Genomic DNA, 21,624 nt, shown 5'->3' with positions numbered 1-21,624 from the left:
TTCTCTTAATCAAACCACATTAACATGCACCTATTAATGTGCGTTTTGCCTCCAGGAGGTATCTTTGCCAATTGAAAACGCTTATGTTATCCCTTGTAACATCAGAAACTAGGAAGTGAGTAACATGGAAAGATCCAAGAGATGTGTCTTACAGCTTTCCTAATCCAAACAAATATACAATCACAGGTACTTTAGGGCTAATATTAAACTATTTGATAACATAGTGAGCAGTACAATTCCATCAGCATGTCATGCTTCAAGTGACCAGAGTTAAGAAGCTGTGCATCCATACCCATTAGATCACATGCATTGATGATATCCTGAGCAAATCTTTTTAAGATATGCTGACATACTAACTGTGAGATATAATACTATGCTTGCCTTAATAAGACTTCTACAGGAAGTAATGATACTGGTACATACATTAATTAGGCATAGTGGATAATAAACCCAGAGAGTTAATTGTTAAGATTTTACATGGCATCTTAACTCATATTAGGGGAGACAAAGACTACCTTAATGTGCCCCATTATCTTCGTAACAAAGGCATAAAATTTAATGAAATAATAGATCAGTGAAAGGATATTCTGTCATAATTTTAAACATCTTTGTCAACCTTCTAGCTGATAACTGGGGCAGTTTTGGTTCACCTGCAGCGATAACTGTACTTGAATAATCCACAGATTATCTTTTTGTATCTGATACCTTTTACAGCTTGAGGCCAGTCATACAAACTAAGTGCCTGTGCACTGCCACCACAGTTCCTTTCCCATTGTTGACCAGCTTGGTATTGGCTACATGTCTGTCAGTATACGTGCTCCTTCAACATCCCTCTGTGAAACAACTGCTCTGATTGAAAGGGAGATCTGAACCGGAATGCTGCTCAGGCCGTTACAAACTCTGAATCCAGGAGTATAGAGTGTCTGATATGAACCTACTGCCCTGTCATGTACAGTGTTTGATACAATTCTACTCCAAACCCCAATCACTGACCTGAACTCTATTTCTCTCCAGAGTTACTGCCTGACTGACTCAGTCTTTCCACTTCCCTTTTTGCGTTCTTATTTCAGATTTCCAGAACCTGAGTTCGGAATTTTAAAGACTTGCTGGTTGCTTTAGAATACTTCTTGGATCTCTGAGTCAATTTGTTTTGCAAAAAGTTCCTTAAATGTTCCTCTTCCAAGTTCAACTCCAAATAATTTACATGCCCAGTGAGACCTCTAATGGAGAAGTACATGCATTGCGTTTTCGATCCAGTGTGAAACAAATAGTAAATGCTCATTTTTCAAAAGTAAAAACTGAAAGGTTTGTGGTGGTTGAAGTAATACAGGATCTTGGAGTTTGTCCTACTGTTTTTCTTCTTTATTTAGCCTGGCAACCAAAATAGTAGCAAAAGGCGACCAGGGACTTTTAATAATCTGAATGCTGAGAATTTGACCAGGTTTGCTTCATTCACTTGTATGTTATGGTTTACCAGGCAAAAGTGAGGACTGCAGATGCTGGAGATTAGAGTCAAGATTAGAGTGGTACTAGATAAGCACAGCAGGTCAGGCTGCATCCGAGGAGCAGGAAAATCAATGTTTTGGGCAGGAGCCCTTCATCAGGAATGTTATGGTTTATCATCCATTACGACGAACTTCCAAAGACTTGGTGGAACAGTCTCAGCTATTCCAGAGAAGTACTGGAAAGCGTGGACTGGTATATTCTCATAGAACGGCATTCTCCAGAATCCTGCTTCAGTTCTTGATGATGGGAATACGCACAAGAACGAATCAGCAGCTGTCTCTTTTTAAGCTGCGCTCAGTTGGTTGGATGGATGATTTGTGATACTGAGTGTACCAACAGCATGGGTTCAATTCCCACACCAGCTGAAGTTACCATGAAAGATTCTCAACCTCTCCCCAGGTGTAGTAGCCCTCAGGTTAAATGGTAGGAGTAACCAATTGTCCAGCAGGACTTTATCTTGGGGTCTGATAAAACTCAGGCCATTTTTCTGTCACACTACACTGCAGGGCCCAGATTGCCTCCAATTCCTGGACAAGACACAGTGATGGGAAATAGAGACCATTCTCAGTTTAACCTGGGTGATATAGAAATGTATTTGAAATTAAATTGTCAAGTACACAAGTCTCAGCATTGAAAACACAAGTTTGTGGATATCAAATCAAACTTTAATGAAAAATTATTCCTTCATAATACAGAAAACTTTGTTTTAATTGGTACCTTGATGAGCCAGTGCACTCAATAAGGTGGCAAACTTTTAGAGATGAAATACAGGAAGTTTATTGAATTCTTGGCAATCTCAGTTGGGGATGCAAGTGAGATGCTCTCTCCCGGTAAGCCTTATTTAAATCAAAAGTTGCATTATTATTTAAGTGATTCATATTACAAACAAAAGTACAACAGTGAGGTACATATCACCAGCATTACGTTTCTATTACTTAGTTTGTGTTTTTACATTGATTATGTGGACCTCTCTATCAACCGGAATATTGATTAATCAGCACAATCCTGGACCCATAGTTTGCTGTATAACAGATAGTCACACGCAAAAAAACTAAACATAAAGTGTTGAAGCAAGTACCTTCTACATAAAAAAAGCTTGGTACTTTTGAGATATTTCCTTGAGACATGTAATTAATAGATATGTTTAAACTTTCTGCTTTAAACCATTTGATAGATTTTATAATAATTTGCAGTGTGCACTCCAGTTCCACACAAGTTATCATTAAGTGTTCTTTCAGTAATGTTTAGTCTCACAGTTTTTGCCGTTGCACTGAGCTGTTCCCCAAGGCTGCAAACGGTATAGATTTGACATGAAGTTGTCACAGATGGCATGACATTTCCGTGATACGAATGACAGCATGTGTGATGTGACTGAGCATCAGTTCAAATGTAATCACATAATACACATCATTACCCCATAATCTCCTGTCTCCAAGAAGAAGGCATTTTAAACTGTTTCAAACTGAAAGAATTAACTCCATTGCACAAAGACAGGAGTCCAGAGGATTATCCATAGTTGCAGTTCCTACGAGATTGCAGTTTCTGTTTATAGGGTCAGTGGCTTTTCCCTTGCAACAAATCAAAGGAAAGCTGGCTGTATACAAAGTCTAACTTACTACTTTATTTAGGCATTTGTCTGAAAACTGAAGGGGAGCAAGAGGATTCCCCTCATTGACATCCCAGAAACATCGAGACTGTTATCAGAAAGTAGTTATCAAGTGAAATACCTGTGATGGGAGAACACAGGATAGGTAAGGTTAAAAAATGTTTCAGGATATTCACCAGAGTAAGATAAGCCAACATACCACACTATGTCGGGGAGGCAGAACACTAACAGACTGTTCTCACCTGATTGGCGTACATGCTAAGTCTTCACAAAACTGTGCTGTCAAAGGTTTCTGCAGACATGCCCACAATATTGCACTGTTGCTATTTCAAACTGTATAATAAGTCATGAAAGAAATCACAATTACATTGCAAATTAGTATGATATGTATTCATCTTGTCAATGATTGACCAACTATCCGTTGTGTGCTTCTTAAATTTCCAAAGTTACATCATTAGTTCTTGCAGGGAAAAGCATTGTCCAGAAGAAACCAGACAGAATCTGAACAATTCCCCTCATTTCTATTCACTGAGACTAGATGAGGAGCCATGTTAGAGCTCAATAACACACAATGGGCTGTAGTGATTCCTGGGGCACAGGGCCAAAACTATCTAATTGTGTGCCCTTCCTCCCATGGTTGTCACACATGCACATACTGTAGGAAACCCCTGTTGTATTTGTAAGCTGTGTAAGTTCTTTGAGGGTCTCTATTCAGCTGCAATTCTAACAAATCCCAATGGTGACCACAATCCTACCATTTCCCAGAAGTCACTCCATGTACAAGAAATCCCATGTTAGCACAAGAGCATCTAGCCTGGAGGTTTATATAGTCAGTTTGAGGTGAGTGAGTACATTGGGTTAATCACAGTACAGTAGAGAAGGAGCAGAAACTGTTGGCACCATTAGTTTCAGCCTTTCCTTTGCTTTGCTGCAAGACCCTCACAAGAACATCAACATGGACAATAACGTTTCTTTGCTTATTATAGAGTCAGACAAGCCCTGGAGGATAAGATATTCACTACAAACCAAGTCCACTTCTCACATCAGGTCAATTATGGCTATCCAACAGATCTGTAGGCCAGCAGAGAGAATGAGGCAATGCCAAGACAATATACTGCAAGGCCCCAGTGAAAGAGTTTCTAAAGCCAGTTAAAATGTCGGTCATCAGTTCACCTGTTTTTGCTGTAGGAGCAAGCTGTAAAGGGTTCTAACCTCAAAAAGATTGCTTTGCCCAAATTTAACACACTGGGAAATCCATGAGAAGAAGCACTTTGTATAGTTTCAGTGCTTTTGTATTACTCAGATATTTGCTCTCATGTGCATCACTGTTCATACTAACCAAGATCTCAGTCTATGGATACAGTTGGGAACATAGATACATAGGAACAGGAGTAGGCTATTCAGCCCCTTGAGCCTATCCCATCATTCAATTAGATCATGGCTGATCTATGACCTAATTCAATTTACCTGCCTTTTGCCTATATTACTGAATACTTTTGCTGAAGAAAACATGATCAGTCTCAGATTTAAAATTAACAACTGATCCAGCATCTACTGCCATTTCCACCTCCAAATGTGTAAGGCTACAAACCTCAAAATCAAAAGAGGATGTAGTAGAGAATGCATATCTCCTCATCAAAACAGGCACAAATATTGGAGAGCATGTTGGAAGGCTCCCACTGATATTCCAAATGCAGCTGCTTAAAGAGAAGCTCAAGGTAAAAGAAACCTCCACAAATGGGTGCGTTGTAAGGGAAGTGTATATTAATAGCTAGACCACTGAAGGAATCTCCTGGCCTTTTGAAATCATGGGGAGATCAATCAGCTCAATACCCAGCCATCACTCTGTTATCTTCAGCAATGGGGATTGGAGGTTACATTGTAAAAATGTGTATACAAAAACAACATGTCTACTGTATCACCCACATCTTTGCCACAAGCAGAGCAATTCTAAATGAGCTTTTTCACATCTCGCCAGCCTCAGAACCCCCAAAGCAGCAATGAACATCTATTCATACAAGAACTGGTGTACTCAACATTCTTCAGATTGTTTGTCCAACTTTTATCTTTGAAATACACACCAAATCAATGTTTGCATTAACTTAATTTTGATTGTGCAGCACTGTAGCTTTAAGAATGCAAAGTTGCAGATATGGACATGTTTCTAAGTTTCTCATTATTTTGATGTTCTTGCAGCTGAGCCAAGTGTGAATGAGTATAGAAATTAAAGCACTGATATTATGAGAATATTGACTGAGGTACTATAAGCTTAATATGCCACCTCATGTAGTAACCCGACAGCACGTTGAGGAGTGACAATCAATGACAGAACATAGGTTCATTAATGTGCAGCACTGTGAAAGGTTAGCTCCTGGTATTCCACACACAAGTTATTAACAGTCCACCAGCAGCAGGAGCAGCTTTAAGGAAAATTACCAGTCAATATAAAGTCCAGGAAGGCAATGTTACTTAATCAGTTCTGATGCAGTCTTTCAACTTGGAACATTGAATCTGTCTCTTTCTCTCTCTTGCTCACTCCACAGATGTTGTCAGACTTACTGTTTCTCTAATATTTTCTGTTTTTATTTCAGGTTTCTAGCATCAGCAGTATTGTGCTTTTACTTAACCCTGCTCTTCGATCTTAACAGGATTTACCCATACGCCATTAACAATTTTATTTGAGGTCAGAATTCCAAACTTTTCTTCCAGCTCAAATCCATGTGTAGATTGAGATCAATGAACCAATATAGGCTGGTTAACTATTAATAGTGCTCACCAAGCAGAATATATTCCGCTCGGCACAGAATAAACCAATTAAAGATTTCAGAACAACAAGTGAATGCAGTTTTTTCCTTCAACTTTACATTGAGGAAAATTAAACTGTTGGATAAGTTTAGTATCACAACATCTGGCAACACAGAAAATATTAAATTCTCAAATGTATAATGTTGTCTTCTATAAAAGATTGAAATAAAACAAAATAATAATAATTCAATGATGCTGCACCTGTTGTAAAGCATTAGACATTTTACAGAATACAATTATCTGAAATACTGTACCAAATATTAATCAAAGCAACAGTGAAAATACACTCAGCGACAAGAAGTACCATTTACCATTATTTATGATTTTTTTCAAAGCCTTTCCTCTATACACTGACAGAGTTTACCTACAGACTTGCTATTTTTACTGTAACAAGTTGCATGCAGGATTCTGATTTTAAGGCCTTTTTAAATGACAAGGACCTGGCCCTGCTACCAACAATTGACCTTGCTCTCAGCCATCAGGTTTCCTGCAATTTTGAGATCAGTACTGGCTATATAAGGCCATACTGGCAAGTCAGGAGTTCTCATAGATCTTATCTTCAAAGTTCTATCCAGCATTATTTTTGCTTTCTGATAATCCTGAGCATTAACTATGCCCTTTCTGATGGTGAATTAATGGGAATGCCAAATGTAAAATGTACTTTTGTTGCCAATAGTAAGAAACGTAACTACAACAGAAATAGAAACAGGAGTTGACCAAACAACCCCTCACACCTGTTCCACCATTCTACTTGCAATTGATGTTTAGCCTAAATTTCGCTTTTCTGCCCATTTGCCTATTCCTTGATTGCCTTAGGGAACTGATGTTCACTGATCCTAGCAATAAATCACACCATTCACAATGCTCTGAGATAGAGCTCTGACATCCTCAGTGCTTGGGAGCCTCCTGTGAAGCACTTCTGTGATGTTTCCTCCGGCATTTATAGTGGTTTGAATCTGCCGCTTCCAGTTGTCAGTTCCAGCTGTCCGCTGCAGTGGTCAAGCCAAACAGCGAACAGCCAGAGAATTCCTAGAGGCATGGCACTCATCCACAGATTCAATCAATAAGCACATCGACCTGGACCCAATATACCGACCACTGCAGCGGACAGCTGGAACTGACAACCGGAAGCGGCAGATTCAAACCACTATAAATGCCGGAGGAAACATCACAGAAGCGCTTCACAGGAGGCTCCCAAGCACTGAGGATGTCACCTAGACAGGGGACAAAACATCTGCAACACAAATTCCCAGCTCGGCGAACAGAACCACAACAATCACTGTGGATTGTTTATCAACCATAAGGGTTTTCACCCCATCAATATACAGCGGGCGTGCCATTAAAACCAGGCCTTTATAAAAGCCGAGGCACAATTCCTGAGTGGCAGACCTGTTGCTTTCTTCTTGTGGCAGTCTCCTCCAACCCCCCACCTTTATGAGGAAGCCACCAATTAGATCCAGGGGTCGATGACCGCCATCTGGTAATGAACCCTGTCATCAGAAACTGCAAGTGGGCTTCAAATGCCTGGTCAGATTTGGAAATGCTTTTCTTTTGATGATGGTGATCAAGGTGCTCAGAATGACCGTGGCGAGGTGTTTTCCACATCAGAGAGTACTTGGATCTGCAGAACAACCAAAGTGCAGAAAGCAGAGCCACTTCAGACAATCCGACAGAGGAAGCCCATGACTGCGATGTAGCTGAAACAGCCAACGCGGCTCCCCTTGCTTCTGAGGTGGCCTTTTTGCTGCAAACTTCTTTTAAGCAGTCCATTGATCTGGCAGCCACCTGCAAAACCCACTCCATTAAGCAATCCTGCAAAATTGCCTTTCACACCCTCACCCCAGCACTGGTCACTGCCAGTTCACATTCAGCACAAGGGAGAGGACTAATTGCCAAGCAGGAGGTAATGAACAAAAAAGTGTTAATTTTTGACTAAAAATTAAAGCAACACTTCACAGTCTAACATTGTGTAACACTTACATGTGCAATCCCTTATAAAACTATCAATCATTATTCTTCTAGGCCATTCAATATGTTATAATCCCTATGGCTTCAGCTGAGCTAGAGTCAGGGAGTACAAATCCCTTCTCTAATGACTGCGATCATCTTTCCTAAAATGTTCTGGATATTTGAGCTTGTGAAAGGCCAGCCCATAGGGACTCCATTTGTACTTGAGCAGAATCTGACTCAAAAACCAAGACACAGTGAGACAGCTTGAGGGATAGTGACTGGGCAGGGTATAGAGAGGCAATGGGGAGCAACAAATGAAAATTCAAAGCACTTTAAGTCAAGCCCCTGAAATAACTCCACAGACACTGACATCCTGTAACCCCTTTATTTACACGTGGAGAGTCGTTGTCACTGATCCCACTCCCTCAGAGTCAGCTCAAATAACAACCCCAATCAGGGAACTCATATTCTCTGAGGTCTACCTGGCTGACCTCATTACAATCCCTTCCCAGCCCATCCCCACTCCCTTCCATTCCTCTGATCGACCCTTCCTCCCAGCCACCAATTGGATTCATTCCTCCCATTAACCAATCAGGTTGTACCCTCTACCAGTCTTCACCTATCCCCACTTCATAACCCTGTCCCCACCACCCCCTTTATCTGCAGCTCCCCCCCACACCCACACCTCGTCCTGAAGAAGAGTTACACCTGAAATGTTGACCTCTCCACCTCCTGATGCTGGTGTGTTCTTCCAGCTTCCTGCTTGTCTACCTTGGAATCCAGCACCTGTAGGTTTTTTTTGTCTCATTACAATCACTGCAGTCCCTGCTTCCACATATTCTGTAGCTTTTCTATGTCATGGCCCGTCTTTGCCCTTCTCAGCATTCGATTGAAGAGCACTTTGCTGCAGATCTTTGGGCGGAAGAGCCACAGTGTTATGAATTCTACTCAAGATGACAATCATAGGGTGCAGACCATTAGGGTGGAGCCGCTGAAAACACATTCCCAGAAAAACCAAAGAACTGCAGATGCTGGATATCTGAAACAAAACCAGAACTTGCTGGATAAACTCAGCAGGTCTGGAGCATCTGTGGAGAGGAACTTTAGGCTCCAGTAACCCTTCTTCAGAACTGATTGTCACAAGGAAACATTTATGTCCTGAAGGTGGGGTTGGGGCAGGGGAGAGAAGAGTAAACGGTAAGTGGAAGTGGAGCCCAGATAGAGAAAGCACAGCAACTGGGCAGAGAAAGGAGTAGATAATGGTGAGCTGAGAAAATAAACAAGCTGCCAGTCGGGACAGTTAGTGGGTAAAAATGGGTTGGCTGTGGTGGAAACAGCCCATGTGATGACAAGGTCTGGTATGTGGGGATGGGGCTAAGGACATAGGAGAATGTGCTCTGATCCTAAAACTATTAAACTCGATATTTAGTCCAGAAGGCCATAGGATCCCCAAGCGGCAAATGAGATTCTCTTCTTCTAGCTTCTCTGAGTTTTTTTGGAGCATTGAAGCAAACTGAAGACTAAGGTGTTGACCAGGGAACACAGTGGTGCGTTGACGTGTCAAGCAATTGGAAGTTCTGGGTCATTTTTTGCAGACAGAACATGAATGTTCTGCGAAGCAGTCACCCAGTCTACGCTTCGTTTCCTCAATGCAGAGGGGACGACATTGTGAGCGGTGAATGTGGTAAATTAGATTGAAAGAGGTACAGGTAAAATACTGCTTCACCTGGGGCCTCGATTAGTGAGGAGGGAGGAAGTAAACAGGCAGCTGTTACACCTTCTGGGGGTGCATGGGAAGGTGCTGTGCGGCTGTGGGGAGATATTGGGAGTACAGGAGGAGTGGCTCAGGGTGTCCCAGAGGGAACAGTCCCTGCAGAAGGCTGACAAGGGAGGAGAGGGGAATATGTGTCTGGTGACGGCATCCTATTGGGAGGTGGTGGAAGTGCAGCTTGTGGTCCTTTGGCTGTGGATCCTGGTGGGTGATGAGTGAGGACCAGGGGAACTATATTGGTGCTGTGGGAGGGAAGAGAAATGCTAAGGGCAGGAAATGAGTCAGAACTGGGCTCTTATCAACCACGGTGGTGGGGAATCATCAGTTAAGGAAAAAGGCGGACATTTTGGAGGCTTCCTTGTGCCATAATTATAGAGGAATGGCAGCATTTATAGCTCATTCTTGAAATTGATTTCACCAACCTTTCTCTGTGCAGGATCTTCCTGGATCACCTCTTGCAGGATGTTGAAGGACATACACGACATGAACTTAGAGTTTCAAGATAAGACTGTTCTGAATGATTATTAATCATGTAATTATACTTCACTGCCTGCTAACATCAATGCAGCAGACAACACCCACTCATTGCATGTAACTGTCTGAACTTGATTTTGTCACAAGGTTGCTGGGACACTCCTGATTCCCCATTTCTAACAGTCAAGCTGTTGTGGACATCCTGTTCTGTAGCTGTTGGTTTGGAGATGGCTCAAGAATTGTCCTACAGTTCCTTGCTGTTCTCGGCTTTCTTACTCTGCAAGGAGGAAAGCAAAGACCCATCAGTGTCATAATGAAGTACACAGAATGGATGAAGTGCAATTGTTCAGGGTGGCTAAGAGGGGTATGATATTGCATTAAGAATGAAACTGAGCTGTGTCAATGATGGATGGACTGATGCAATGGGAGAAAGAACATTGTCGGTTAATGGGGACTGTACATACATGATTGAATGGATATTTCTGTTTTTGGAATGTAGGGATCAGTGGCTAATTCAATATTTATTGTCTATTATTGTCTATCCCTAATTGAGCCTAAGAAGCTGACAGTGAGTTGCTGACTTGAATTGTTGCATTCGCAAATTGAAGCAGTTTTGATACAAACTGAGTGGCTTGCAGAGCCATTTCAGAGGGCAATTAAAAGTCGACACAGTATTATGGGCCTGGAGTCACATGTAATGATGATAGCTTTCATTCCCTAAAGGACATTAGTGAATGAGATGGGATTTTACAACAATCGCTGCTGTTAGGCGACCTTTGAAATCCAGGTTTTCCTGATCAAAATCACAGTTCATTATCTGTCTTGGTAGGCTCTATTATTAGTCTAGTGACAATATCACCACCAACCCTTAATGGATATGAGGAATAATGTGCTAAAGTGGATTTGAGAAGACACTGAGAGGGGGCTAGGTTAATACACACATTAAGTTACAGCCGAATGCCTTCTTATAATCGATTTTCTTGCTCTAATTATATCGATAAATCATTTTCAATCACAAATCTAAAAGCGCGGCACCACAATAAACATGCTCACCACCTCTGCTGCTTCCAGCCACACATTCTAGTTTTTAACTGGTTCTTCCTCCTGTCATTATGGAATAGCATCTCCTTCCAATCTAGCCTCCAGCATCCCACCCAGAGAAGCACACCAAAATGGGATTGTATGCAATCCGCTTGTGTTCTGCTCCATTACATTTCACCTTTGCAATGGTCCTTGAGGTATTCATCATACCTGCTCAAAGCAACAAGTTGCAAACCCAAGAAGGACAGATCAATACAGTAGAAAAGCTAAAAGCTACTGACAGAATTGCAGTTCCCCACTGCTCCCAGTGCATTTGGCAACTTACATATAAACAAAATGACTACTTAGGCCACGGGACATTGGAGGCAGATCACCCATTCATTAAGATCATGACCAATCTGTTTGTGTTTCAATTTTATATCCTCACTTACTCCCAATAACCTTTGATTTCCTTGTCCAACAGGAATTTATCTACTTTCACAGTCATTTGAAGCTGGGAGTTCCAAAGTCACGTGACTCTTTGCAGGATCAAAATTCTGTTCAATTTTATCCTAAGAGAGTGACCCTAATTTTTAATCACGTGTCACCTAGCTCTCATAATCTTTCCATGACCACCTCATTAAAACATTGTAGGATCGTATATTCTTCAATCAGCTCACCTCACGTTGAAACAAGTCCAGTCTTAAGACACCCTTTCCTCTTAAGACAACCCACTCATTCCAGGAATCAATTTGGCCAATCTTCTTTGAACCGCCTTCAAAGACATTTTCATCCATTCTTAAACAAGGAATGATCTGTCACCATGTCATGGGCTTTTGCCTTCAGCAGAGCATTTGTTCTTAATGAGGCAATACTTACGTTAGCTCCCATAACACAAGAACTAAACATGGGTAACAGTCTGGAAGATTCAATAGATGTTTATTACAGCTCTTGAAATATACATAAACATTACAGTTGCAGGCACTTCTATGTCTGAGCTAATAATCAGTTTTTCAGTGACAAACTGCAGCGCACTCACATCAGCACATCATGCTTCAATTGACCATAGTTAAGATGGAGATCGAGATCTTTATACTTTAGGTCATATGCTGTGGTACAGTTACAATATCACAAGCATGTCTCTTAAACGTAAGCTGCATTATAGCAATCAGACATAAATCAAAGAGGCCCAAACTGTATTTAGTACTCCAGATGTGGTCTCAACAACACCCTACATACCTTAAGCATAACATACTGCATTCAAGTTAAATTCTGCTCATAATCAAGGATAGCATTCCATTAGCCTTAATTATTTACTGCACTTGTAAACTAACCTTTAATCACTCAGGCACTAGAGCATGTAGATCTCTCTGCACCTCAGAATTCTGCAGTATCTCTCTGGTTAAATAATATTCTGCCTTTATATTCGTCCTGCCAAAGAATGTTTTATCCAATATTATACTCCATATGCCAGATTTTTACCCATTGACTCAATCTATCTCTATCTGTCTGCTGCTTCCTTGCCTTCCTCCCTATCTTTATGGACCTAACATTTAAAAAGGTAGCCAGCATACTTCACTTCCCTCATCTTAGTCATTGATGTAAACTAAAAGGTTGAGGACCCAAATCAGAATTCTGCGGGACTTCATTTGTCATATCCTGTGGATCAGAAAAAGATCCAGTTATGGATGTGCTGCTTTTTACCAGCCAATCTTCTATCCTGCAACAATACTATGGCTTTCAGAGGTGTAGTTTGTGCTTTTTTTTAAATGAAGGAAGTTGTAATAGAGGTGGTGAGCAGTCTTATCAAAGCCAATAAGTAAACAGCTTGTGAGGTCTTGGGATTCTTTTTAAAGTTGGAACAAGAGAAGCATCCTGAATGGATGGTGTGAAGCTCCACAGAACCAGTTTGTTTTTAGTTTTAGCCTTCGGTAGCAGTTGCTAGGGTTTTGAAGTTGGATGTGGAAGCTCTTATTCCTCTCTCTGTTACAGCTAAAAGGTGGAGTTCTCTTCCTGTTGCTAGAATTGCATGCATGACAATCTATTTACTGAATTTGCCTTTGCCAAGGGTGTATCCATGGGATACAACTATATTGGAACAGTTGCTGTTTAGTAGTTAAATAATCTATTATTCTGTTTAAGCTTTCCAACAGAGTTAAGTTATTGCAATTTATTCTTTCTTTTGGTGTGTTTTAACTATAGTGTATGATAAAGTGTGTTTTATTTCAATACTGTTGGTTTGACCAATCAAATAGCATCTGGAATGCAACATTTTGCACTTGCCTTTAAAATAAGAAAAGGTTACGGTCTAAGCTATCTTCTGCATATATTTTGAGGGAGTTTGGTCTGGTCCATAACAAAACCTTACACAAGAATTCAAGGCAAATTACTTGGCATTTGGAAATGGGCTACTAAATGAAACTTGGTCTGGATTAGTTAAAGATGTATTTTGTTTCACTAACTTGATTTGATGAGGTAGCAGAGAGTGTTGATGAGAGTAATGGGGTAATCCAAAAGGGGGTGGGGACAGAGTTCATGGTCTGAAATTGCTGAACTCGATTTTGAGTTCAGAAGGCTATAAAAGTGCAGAAGTGGAAAATGAGATGCTCTTCCTCCACCTTGCCTTGACCACTCCAGTCTAGGAGAGAAATATTAGAACGAGAGCAAGATGGAGCATTGAAAAAGCAAGCAACTGAAAGGATGGAGTCATTCTTGTTAACACTGCAGTCCACAAAGCAGTCACTCAGTCGATGGTAGGTCTCAAGGTTAAGGTTAGTGAATCACAGTGTTTCACTGGGATCAGTGTTAAGACTGTTTCTCTTTGATATACATCAATGATATGGACTAGATATCACGGCCATCATTTCAAAATTTGTAGATCATACAAAATGTGGAATTATAATAAAGAATTAAGGGGATTATAACAAACTCCAGAAGGTTAAGGATAGGATGATGAAATGGACAGCACATGATACACTTTGATAGAGCGTGAGAAAAGACAGTATGAACGAGATGTAACAAATCAAAAGGATATGAAAATCTTCAGAAAGGTAGCAGGGCAGAGACTGCTCAAAAAGCATGTAGGGTTGTTGGCTTAATTAATGGATGAACAGATTAGTAAAACAAGAAAACTGTATGCTTGCATGATTCCTACCTATCTTCAAGAGTCTATATACAGTATATCATTCTTAAATTAAATGTAAGAAGTTCAACTTCACAGGCTTTTTCTACTAACAATCAACCAAATCCTGGCTGATTGCACTTAAACTAATGTCCCTGTCTTTATCCTGGCTGATCTGCACTTAAACTAATGTCCCTGTCTTTATTCCATATCTTTTGATAGACATAATTAAAGAAAATCTATGGATCACAATCTTAAAAATTTCAATTGAGCTTGTGTCATTATGAGGTATGAGATTTATGACTGACCCTGGCCACATATACAATCACTGATACATTATTAGGAGTCATATGTCCACACATGAGCCCTTTGTATTGAAGAGAAGTATTGGTACAAACCAGCGACTCTGCAGTTAGCAAGTCAAGAGGAACTTGCCAAATGAAAGAGACAGAAAACATTTTTTAAAAAAACTATAATATATATGGATATATATGAAAATACTTTGGCATTGAAAGATGTATTTATCATTAGCTTCTCAAGTATAATGATTGCCCGTATATTTTGATAATTTGAGAACCTTTTAAAAATATGCCAGCAATTTTTTTTGCCTGCATTTTCTTAATGTCTAATGAATCCAGTTTTTCATATTGGATCACTTGATGTAGTCTGAAAGGTTGTAGTGCTAGGATCTGGCTCTATGACCGAGGTGTGAAGGTTAACTGAATTCCTGTGTTTGGTTATTTGATTGGCAGTAACCACCAGCATAGAGCTGATTATCATGGAGAGCCCACTGACGAGGAAGGCTGCTGTATAACTTCTTGTAGTGTCCACCAACCAACCTGTGAAAGGAAAAGCAAATTTTGAATAAAATCAATGCTTAGATGCAACTTCCCTATTCAGAGAATCACTATGGCACAGATAAACATCATGAAGCCCATTGAGTCTCTTCAGAGTATACCACCCATACCCACCCTGTCCCCCCACATTCCCCATGGCTAATCTACCTAATCCGAACACTATGGGACAATTTAGCACAGCCAATCCACCCAATCTGTACATCTTTGGATAGAGAGGAAACCAGAGCACCTACAGGAGACCAACAGTGAGAACGTGCAGACTCCAAATAGACAGTTGCCTGAGGATGGAATTGAACCTGGGCTCCTGGTGCTGTGAGGCAGCAGTGCTAACCACTGAGCCATTGTGCCACGCTATTACAACATTTCTTTTTAATAAAGCACCATCTCCACGACCGTAAGTACTGTCACATCTTGTAAGCATGGCACATTTCTCTGACATGTACAAAGCTAAGTGACTCCACTGTTAGATTCCCAGTCAGCTATGGTGAAATACTACTGAAGGTTCAATCAATCTCTCTTAATGCTTTCAGTATAAGCATCACTGTTGACAAGACTGGTTTCAGTATTGTTTTTTTGGAATTGATGAATGGATAGGTTCAGTCTGGGTTCATTTGGTAAAGGTATTATTTGGGTTCTCCTGGATTATGGACTATATGGACTCATTCATAATGTCAGGAAGTATTGGATACAGGGAGATTTAGCTATGTGGATTCAGAATTGGCTGGCTGACAGAAGGCAGAGAGTGGTTATAGATGGAAAGTATTCTGCCTGGAGGTCAGTTTTGAGTGGGGTCCCACAGGGCCCTGTTCTTGGGCCTCTGCTCTTTGTAGTTTTTATAAATGACTTGGATGAGGAGGTTGAGGAGTGGGTTAGTAAATTTATGGATGACACAAAGGTTGGAGGTGTTGTCAATAGTATAGAGGGGTCCTGTAGGCTGCAGCGCGACTTAGACAGGATGCAGAGCTGGGCTGAGAAATGGCAGATGGAGTTCAACCTGGATAAATGCAAAGTGATGCATTTTGGAAGGTCAAATTCGAATACTGAATATAGGATTAAAGACAGGATTCTTAGCAGTGTGGAGGGATAGAGGGATCTGGGTGTGCAAGTACATAGATCCCTCAAATTTCCCACCCAAGTGGATAGGGTAGTTAAGAAACCACATGGTATTTTGGCTTTCATTAACAGGGGGATTGAGTTTAAAAGCCACAAGGTTTTGCTGCAGCTCTACAAAGCCCTGGTGAGACCACACTTGGAATATTGTGTCCAGTTCTGGTCACCCTACTATAGGAAAGATATAGAGGCTTTGGAGAGGGTGCAAAGAAGGTTTACCAGGATGCTGCCTGGACTGGAGGGCTTGTCTTATGAAGAAAGGTTGAATAAGCTCGGACTTTTCTCTCTGGAGAGAAGGAGGAAGAGAGGAGACCTGATCGAGGTATACAAAATAATGAGTGGCATAGATAGAGTCAATAGCCAGAGACTTTTCCCCAGGGCAGGATTGACTGGTACGAGGAGTCATAGTTTGAAGATATTAGGAGGAAGGTATAAAGGAGATGTCAGAGGTAGCTTCTTTATGCAGAGAGTTGTGAATGCATGGAATGCTTTGCCAGCTGTGGTGGTGGAAGCAGAGTCATTGGGGACATTTAAGTGACTGCTGGACATGCACATGGACAGCAGTGAGTTGAGGGGTGCGTAGGTTAAGTTATTATATTTTACATTAGGATTAAACCTCGGCACAACATCGTGGGCCGAAGGGCCTATTCTGTGCTGTAATTTTCTATGCTCTACATTCTATCATATTAGAAGCACAGGGAACGACTGGAACACAACAGATGTTTGGGCAAAGAATAATAAATGAACATTGGTTCATAATAGTGACATTGGTTGTGAGTTAATTTCTTTTTGCACCATATGTTGGCATGGGAATTGTAAAAGGCACATAACGCCCCTGGTTCCACCAGCAAAAAAAACCCCACTAGGTCAAGCACTTCAGTTCTGACCAGTTAGCTTTGCAGTCTGTCAGCTGCCTTATCAGTGAAGTCTCATCCTGCCTGAAACTGCCAGCAACCAGTCAGACACCCAAAGCCAGTAGAAAGTGAGGACATCATTCCTAATGAAGGCCTTATGCCCAAAACATTGGTTCTCCTGCTCTTCGGATACTGCCTGAGCTGTGCTTTTCCAGCACCACTCTCTTGACTCAGACACTCAAAGCCACTAGGATTTGGAGAGAGTCAAGGGGAGGTCTGGGCTACACAGCCATGAAAAGCAGGTGAGGGTCCAGTCTTTTTTTGAAGGGGATTGCAATGTGGAGGTTAGCAGCAGAGGCATTGAAGCCAAGGGCAAGGGGATGGCCCCATAATATGCCCCATTTCTGACCACAATTGCTCTCAGATTGGGGCAACTGGAGGCCACCCCCACTAAACCCAGTTTCCCACATCAGATAAGCAGTCATTTCTTTTGTCTGCTGGGAAGGCAGGTAACGAAGAACGCTAGATCCAGACCTTTTGGTGGTCGTTAATTGGTTACAAGGTCTTTAATTAGTAACTGGTCAAGAAAGTTGCCCATAGATCGTCCCACTCAAAACTGAACTGTTGAGATGTTGGGAAGGCATTATTTGTCCTTCCCTCCATCTGTCCTGCTACCTCTAAGAAAGGGGAACGCTCCACCCATTATCAAGGTGACATCTAAAACTACGGCAATTTGTAGCTCAGAGATTTGGTCTCCTATTTTTATGTCACACACTGTCCACATGTGAGGAGCTGAATAGCTCAGCAGCAGTTCTAAAACAACCTGAAGGCAGCAAATGTTTAACACAAAGCCTTGTCTTTAGTATTCAAAGGGCATTTGACGATTACTTGGATCAAAATAACATACAAAGAAGTAGGGAAAAACTGGAAAACTGGCACCAGCTAATGAGTTGATTTGATTTAATACTGTCACATGTAATGAGGTACAGTGAAAAGTGTTGTCTCACATGCTTTACAGGAAGATCACGCTATACAAATACTTCAGGGTAACAGAACAGAGTGCAGGATACAATGTTACAGCTGCCAAGAAGGTGCAGAGAGAGAGAGAGAGATTAACATTAACATGAAAGAAGTCCATTCAAAACTCTGATAACAGCGGGGAAGAAACCAGTCTTGAATCTGTTTGTACATCTATTCAAACTTTTATATCTTCTGCCTGATGGAAGACTGTGGAAGAGAATATAACTAGGGTCTTTGTTTATGTGGGTCGCTTTTCCGAGGCAGCGGGAAGTATAGATGGAGTCAATGGATGGAAAGCCAGTTCACATATTAGACTGGGCTGTGCTCACAACACTGAAACTCTCAGAGTTTCTTCTGCTCAGGGGCAGAGCAGTTGCCATACTATGCTGTGATTCATCCAGATAGAATGCTTTCTATGGTGCATCTATAAAACAATACTCATTTGAACAGCTGCTGCAGGCAAGATGGCCTCCTTTTGTGTTATAATTATTCTGATGAAACCGGGAGGTTGCATTCCAGAATGAGAGCTTGTGGTGGTGGTGGTGGGGTGGGGTGGGGGGGGGGGGGGGGGGGGGGGGGGGGGGAGGTGCTTTTAATATTCAACTGTTACTAATGGCAAGAGTTCAGTTGGCTGGCATTAGCCAAAACATGTAAAATAGTTTTGAAAAGACATTGAAATATTAAAACCACACTTATGAAAAGCTCTTAATGGATTATGTAGGGTGATTGGGCAGAGGGGCTGTGGTGCAGTTTGCTCAGTTGGTCAAATAGCTTGTGTGTGGGATTCATTAACAACAGCAACCCAGGGTTTGACCTCTGTTCCAGCCAAGGTAGACACAGAGCATGCTTGATATAAACGTGAACTGCAGATGCTGGAAACCCGAGTCTGGATTAGAGTGGTGCTGGAAAAGCACAGCAGGTCAGGCAGCATCCAAGGAGCAGGAAAATCGACATTTCGGGCAAAAGCCCTTCATCAGGAATCTTCCAGCACCAATCCAATCCAGACAGAGCATGCTTCCACACCCTACCATTGCTTAAAAAATATTACTGTGATTTAGTGGATAAGAATGCAAAAGAGATAAAAATACATTATTTAAAATATTACTGACCTGCTATTGGGGGCCCAATTAGATAGGGAATCCCGTGGATAAAGTAAACTATTCCCAGAGCAGAGGACAGGAACCTATTCCCTGCTATATCTGATGTTACCACTGGGATAAGAGCAACGTAAGCACCGTCAAAGTATCCATAAAAAACTGCATAGGGAACAAGGAGTGGAAAGGATCTCAGAATGGGAATGAACAGAGAGCAGAGACCATCCAAGCCGACTGTCAAAATGTAACAGTATTTCCGATACTTCTTCAAGAACCTGCAGATTTAAAGAGAGAGAAAGAGCTGCCAGAATAAAAATGTGGAAATTCACTTTAAGTAAAGCAGCAAACAAGTAAAGTTTGAATGACCTATTTTTCATCGCACTCAGTATAGACAGTTGCAACTTTATCAATGGCTGTTCTTTCTTATTTAGGGGTGATTAACACCATTCAAATTTTGTATCTGTCTCTAGATTCACTCTCTTTCAAAAGTGACATTTCTAAAAACAAGAATTGAATGAATACTGGGTATTATTAGAGTGTGCTATGTACATATTTTATAATTTGAACTGCATGAAAACTAACTTTTTCTTGCTTGGTGCTGCATGATGCCAGACTAGTCACCTGCTTCGCCACTTCGTCACCAATCTGTTTCTATGCTCCCTGTAACTCTTAACCCCACCCAACCTGGACTGGCATGAACCACCTGCAACACAAAGGCCACCACCATCCAACCTCCCCCGATAACACCCCCAACCCTCCCCCCTACCCACCACCCCCCCCCCCCCCCCACACCCGCCGCCCCCCACCACCACATCCACCACCCAGGAGCTGGTAAAATCAAATCTCCTGGCACAGCCATTAGGTTTGTGAGTGTACCTGTTCAATGAAACCAACAGATACAAATCACGAAACAGCAGCAAAAGTTTCCCATCAAATGGAATACAATACCATTCAAGTAGTGACATTGTTACTTTAAAGTGAAAACAATAAGTATTGGGATATATTCAACAGTTCAAACAGCAACTGTGCAGGCAGAAGTATTGGGCAGAATCTTAAAGGAGTCTGATCTGGAATATGGTCTGGTTTGTGGCAGTCAGGTAAGAACTCTGGTGAGGATTATCTCAATGTCAGGAGCGTCTTGCTGCATCTACTATGCTTTTTGCCAAGCAGTGAGGCAAGTTTCTGACTAGGCAGTGTCAAGTTGCCAATTAAGGGGGATTACTGCTTGTTAAACACCATGTTGCCAGCCCAACTCAGCTCATCAATACCCAGCTTTCAGACATGAGAACCAGTGAGGGTGCCAAGGACAGCCAAAGGATCACTGCCATCTCTGGGCAAACTCCATGGGGACTGGCCACATATTCCCCACACCCATTGACATTGGCATCCAACATGCGCCAGCCTCTAAAGAACCTTCAGCCAAGTAAGTAGGTAGCGCCCAGGGCTGTCTGGGCTTTGGGGTTGATGAGAGCGAGTGGGGAAGATGAGAAGGCCATTGACCTGCTTCCTGTACAGTGAGGGGCATTCCTCTGGATGGAGAAGGCAGCACCAACCCCACCCTTCACCAGACCAGGGTCACAATCTCGTTCACTGGGTGAAAGGGGACATCTCACATTTGCACCATCATGTCCACCAGGACCTCCTGGTCCTTGCCCACAAAGCAGGGCATAGGTCAGTAACCACACTGGGTAGCTCCAGTCTACACAAAGCATTTGTCTAAATGCACAAAGGCCTTTTAAAGACACACTCTCCTCAGAGATGCCAGTTCATTCCAGGATCTCCTGGTAAGTGCCAAGCTGTTTGAGATGTTCCACGTGTGACACAGCGGGGCTAGAATCAGGTGAGAGGGGCAGAGTAGGTAAGTAATGAGATACGTTTTGGTAAGAAAACTCATTCACAGCGAGCAACCTTCCGTGATACTCAATAAAACTGACACTCAGCCAGAAAGAGTTTACGATCAGAGGACATAGGCTCACAGTAAGGGGTCAAATAGCTAAGCCAAAAATGAGGAGAAGTTTCCTCTCTCAGGATAGTGATTCCATGGAATTCTTTACCCAGAGAGTGGTTGAGGCTGGGACATCAAGGGTATTCAAGAGTGAGATAAATTCTGAAACAGTAAGGGAGCCAAGGGTTCTGGTGAAAGGCAGGAAAGTGGAGTTGAAGATTATCAGATCAGTCACCCTCTTACCAAATAGTAGAGCAGATTCAGTGAGCCAAATGACTTACTTCTGCTCCTACATCTTATGGTCTTATAGGGTTAACTCATACCCGCACTGAGGGATTAAAGATTTTTATTCTTGCCATCTGACTAAATAATGTAATATTCCCAAGTGAGCAAGAAAACTTCCTTCATAACATGCATTGATTCTTAATGTGCTGCACACGTAATGTCTTAGCCTGATGCTGTTGATGTCACCGATATCTCACAATATATTG

At 41.7% G+C, this 21,624-nt stretch overlaps 1 protein-coding gene across 6 annotated transcripts in view; it reads right to left on the bottom strand.

The window, feature by feature from the left end:
- Positions 1 to 12,052: 12,052 nt before the first annotated feature.
- Positions 12,053 to 21,624, bottom strand: part of LOC140463595 (monocarboxylate transporter 12-like) — a 53,666-nt gene continuing 44,094 nt past the window's right edge. For 5 of the 6 annotated variants that reach the window (XM_072557805.1, XM_072557804.1, XM_072557803.1 and 2 more), the window contains exons 6-7: positions 19,204 to 19,463; positions 12,053 to 15,092 (exon numbers count right to left, since the gene is read on the bottom strand). In XM_072557805.1, the coding sequence (XP_072413906.1) occupies positions 14,896 to 15,092; positions 19,204 to 19,463 (457 nt within the window). In that variant the 3' untranslated portion in view covers positions 12,053 to 14,895. The remainder of the gene's footprint in view (positions 15,093 to 19,203; positions 19,464 to 21,624) is intronic. The other variant, XM_072557807.1, reaches the window with a different exon arrangement.

This window comes from Chiloscyllium punctatum, chromosome 38 (assembly GCF_047496795.1).
Source record: "Chiloscyllium punctatum isolate Juve2018m chromosome 38, sChiPun1.3, whole genome shotgun sequence".
NCBI classification, from domain to species: domain Eukaryota; kingdom Metazoa; phylum Chordata; class Chondrichthyes; order Orectolobiformes; family Hemiscylliidae; genus Chiloscyllium; species Chiloscyllium punctatum.
This window is presented reverse-complemented; position numbering and strand designations above follow the sequence as displayed.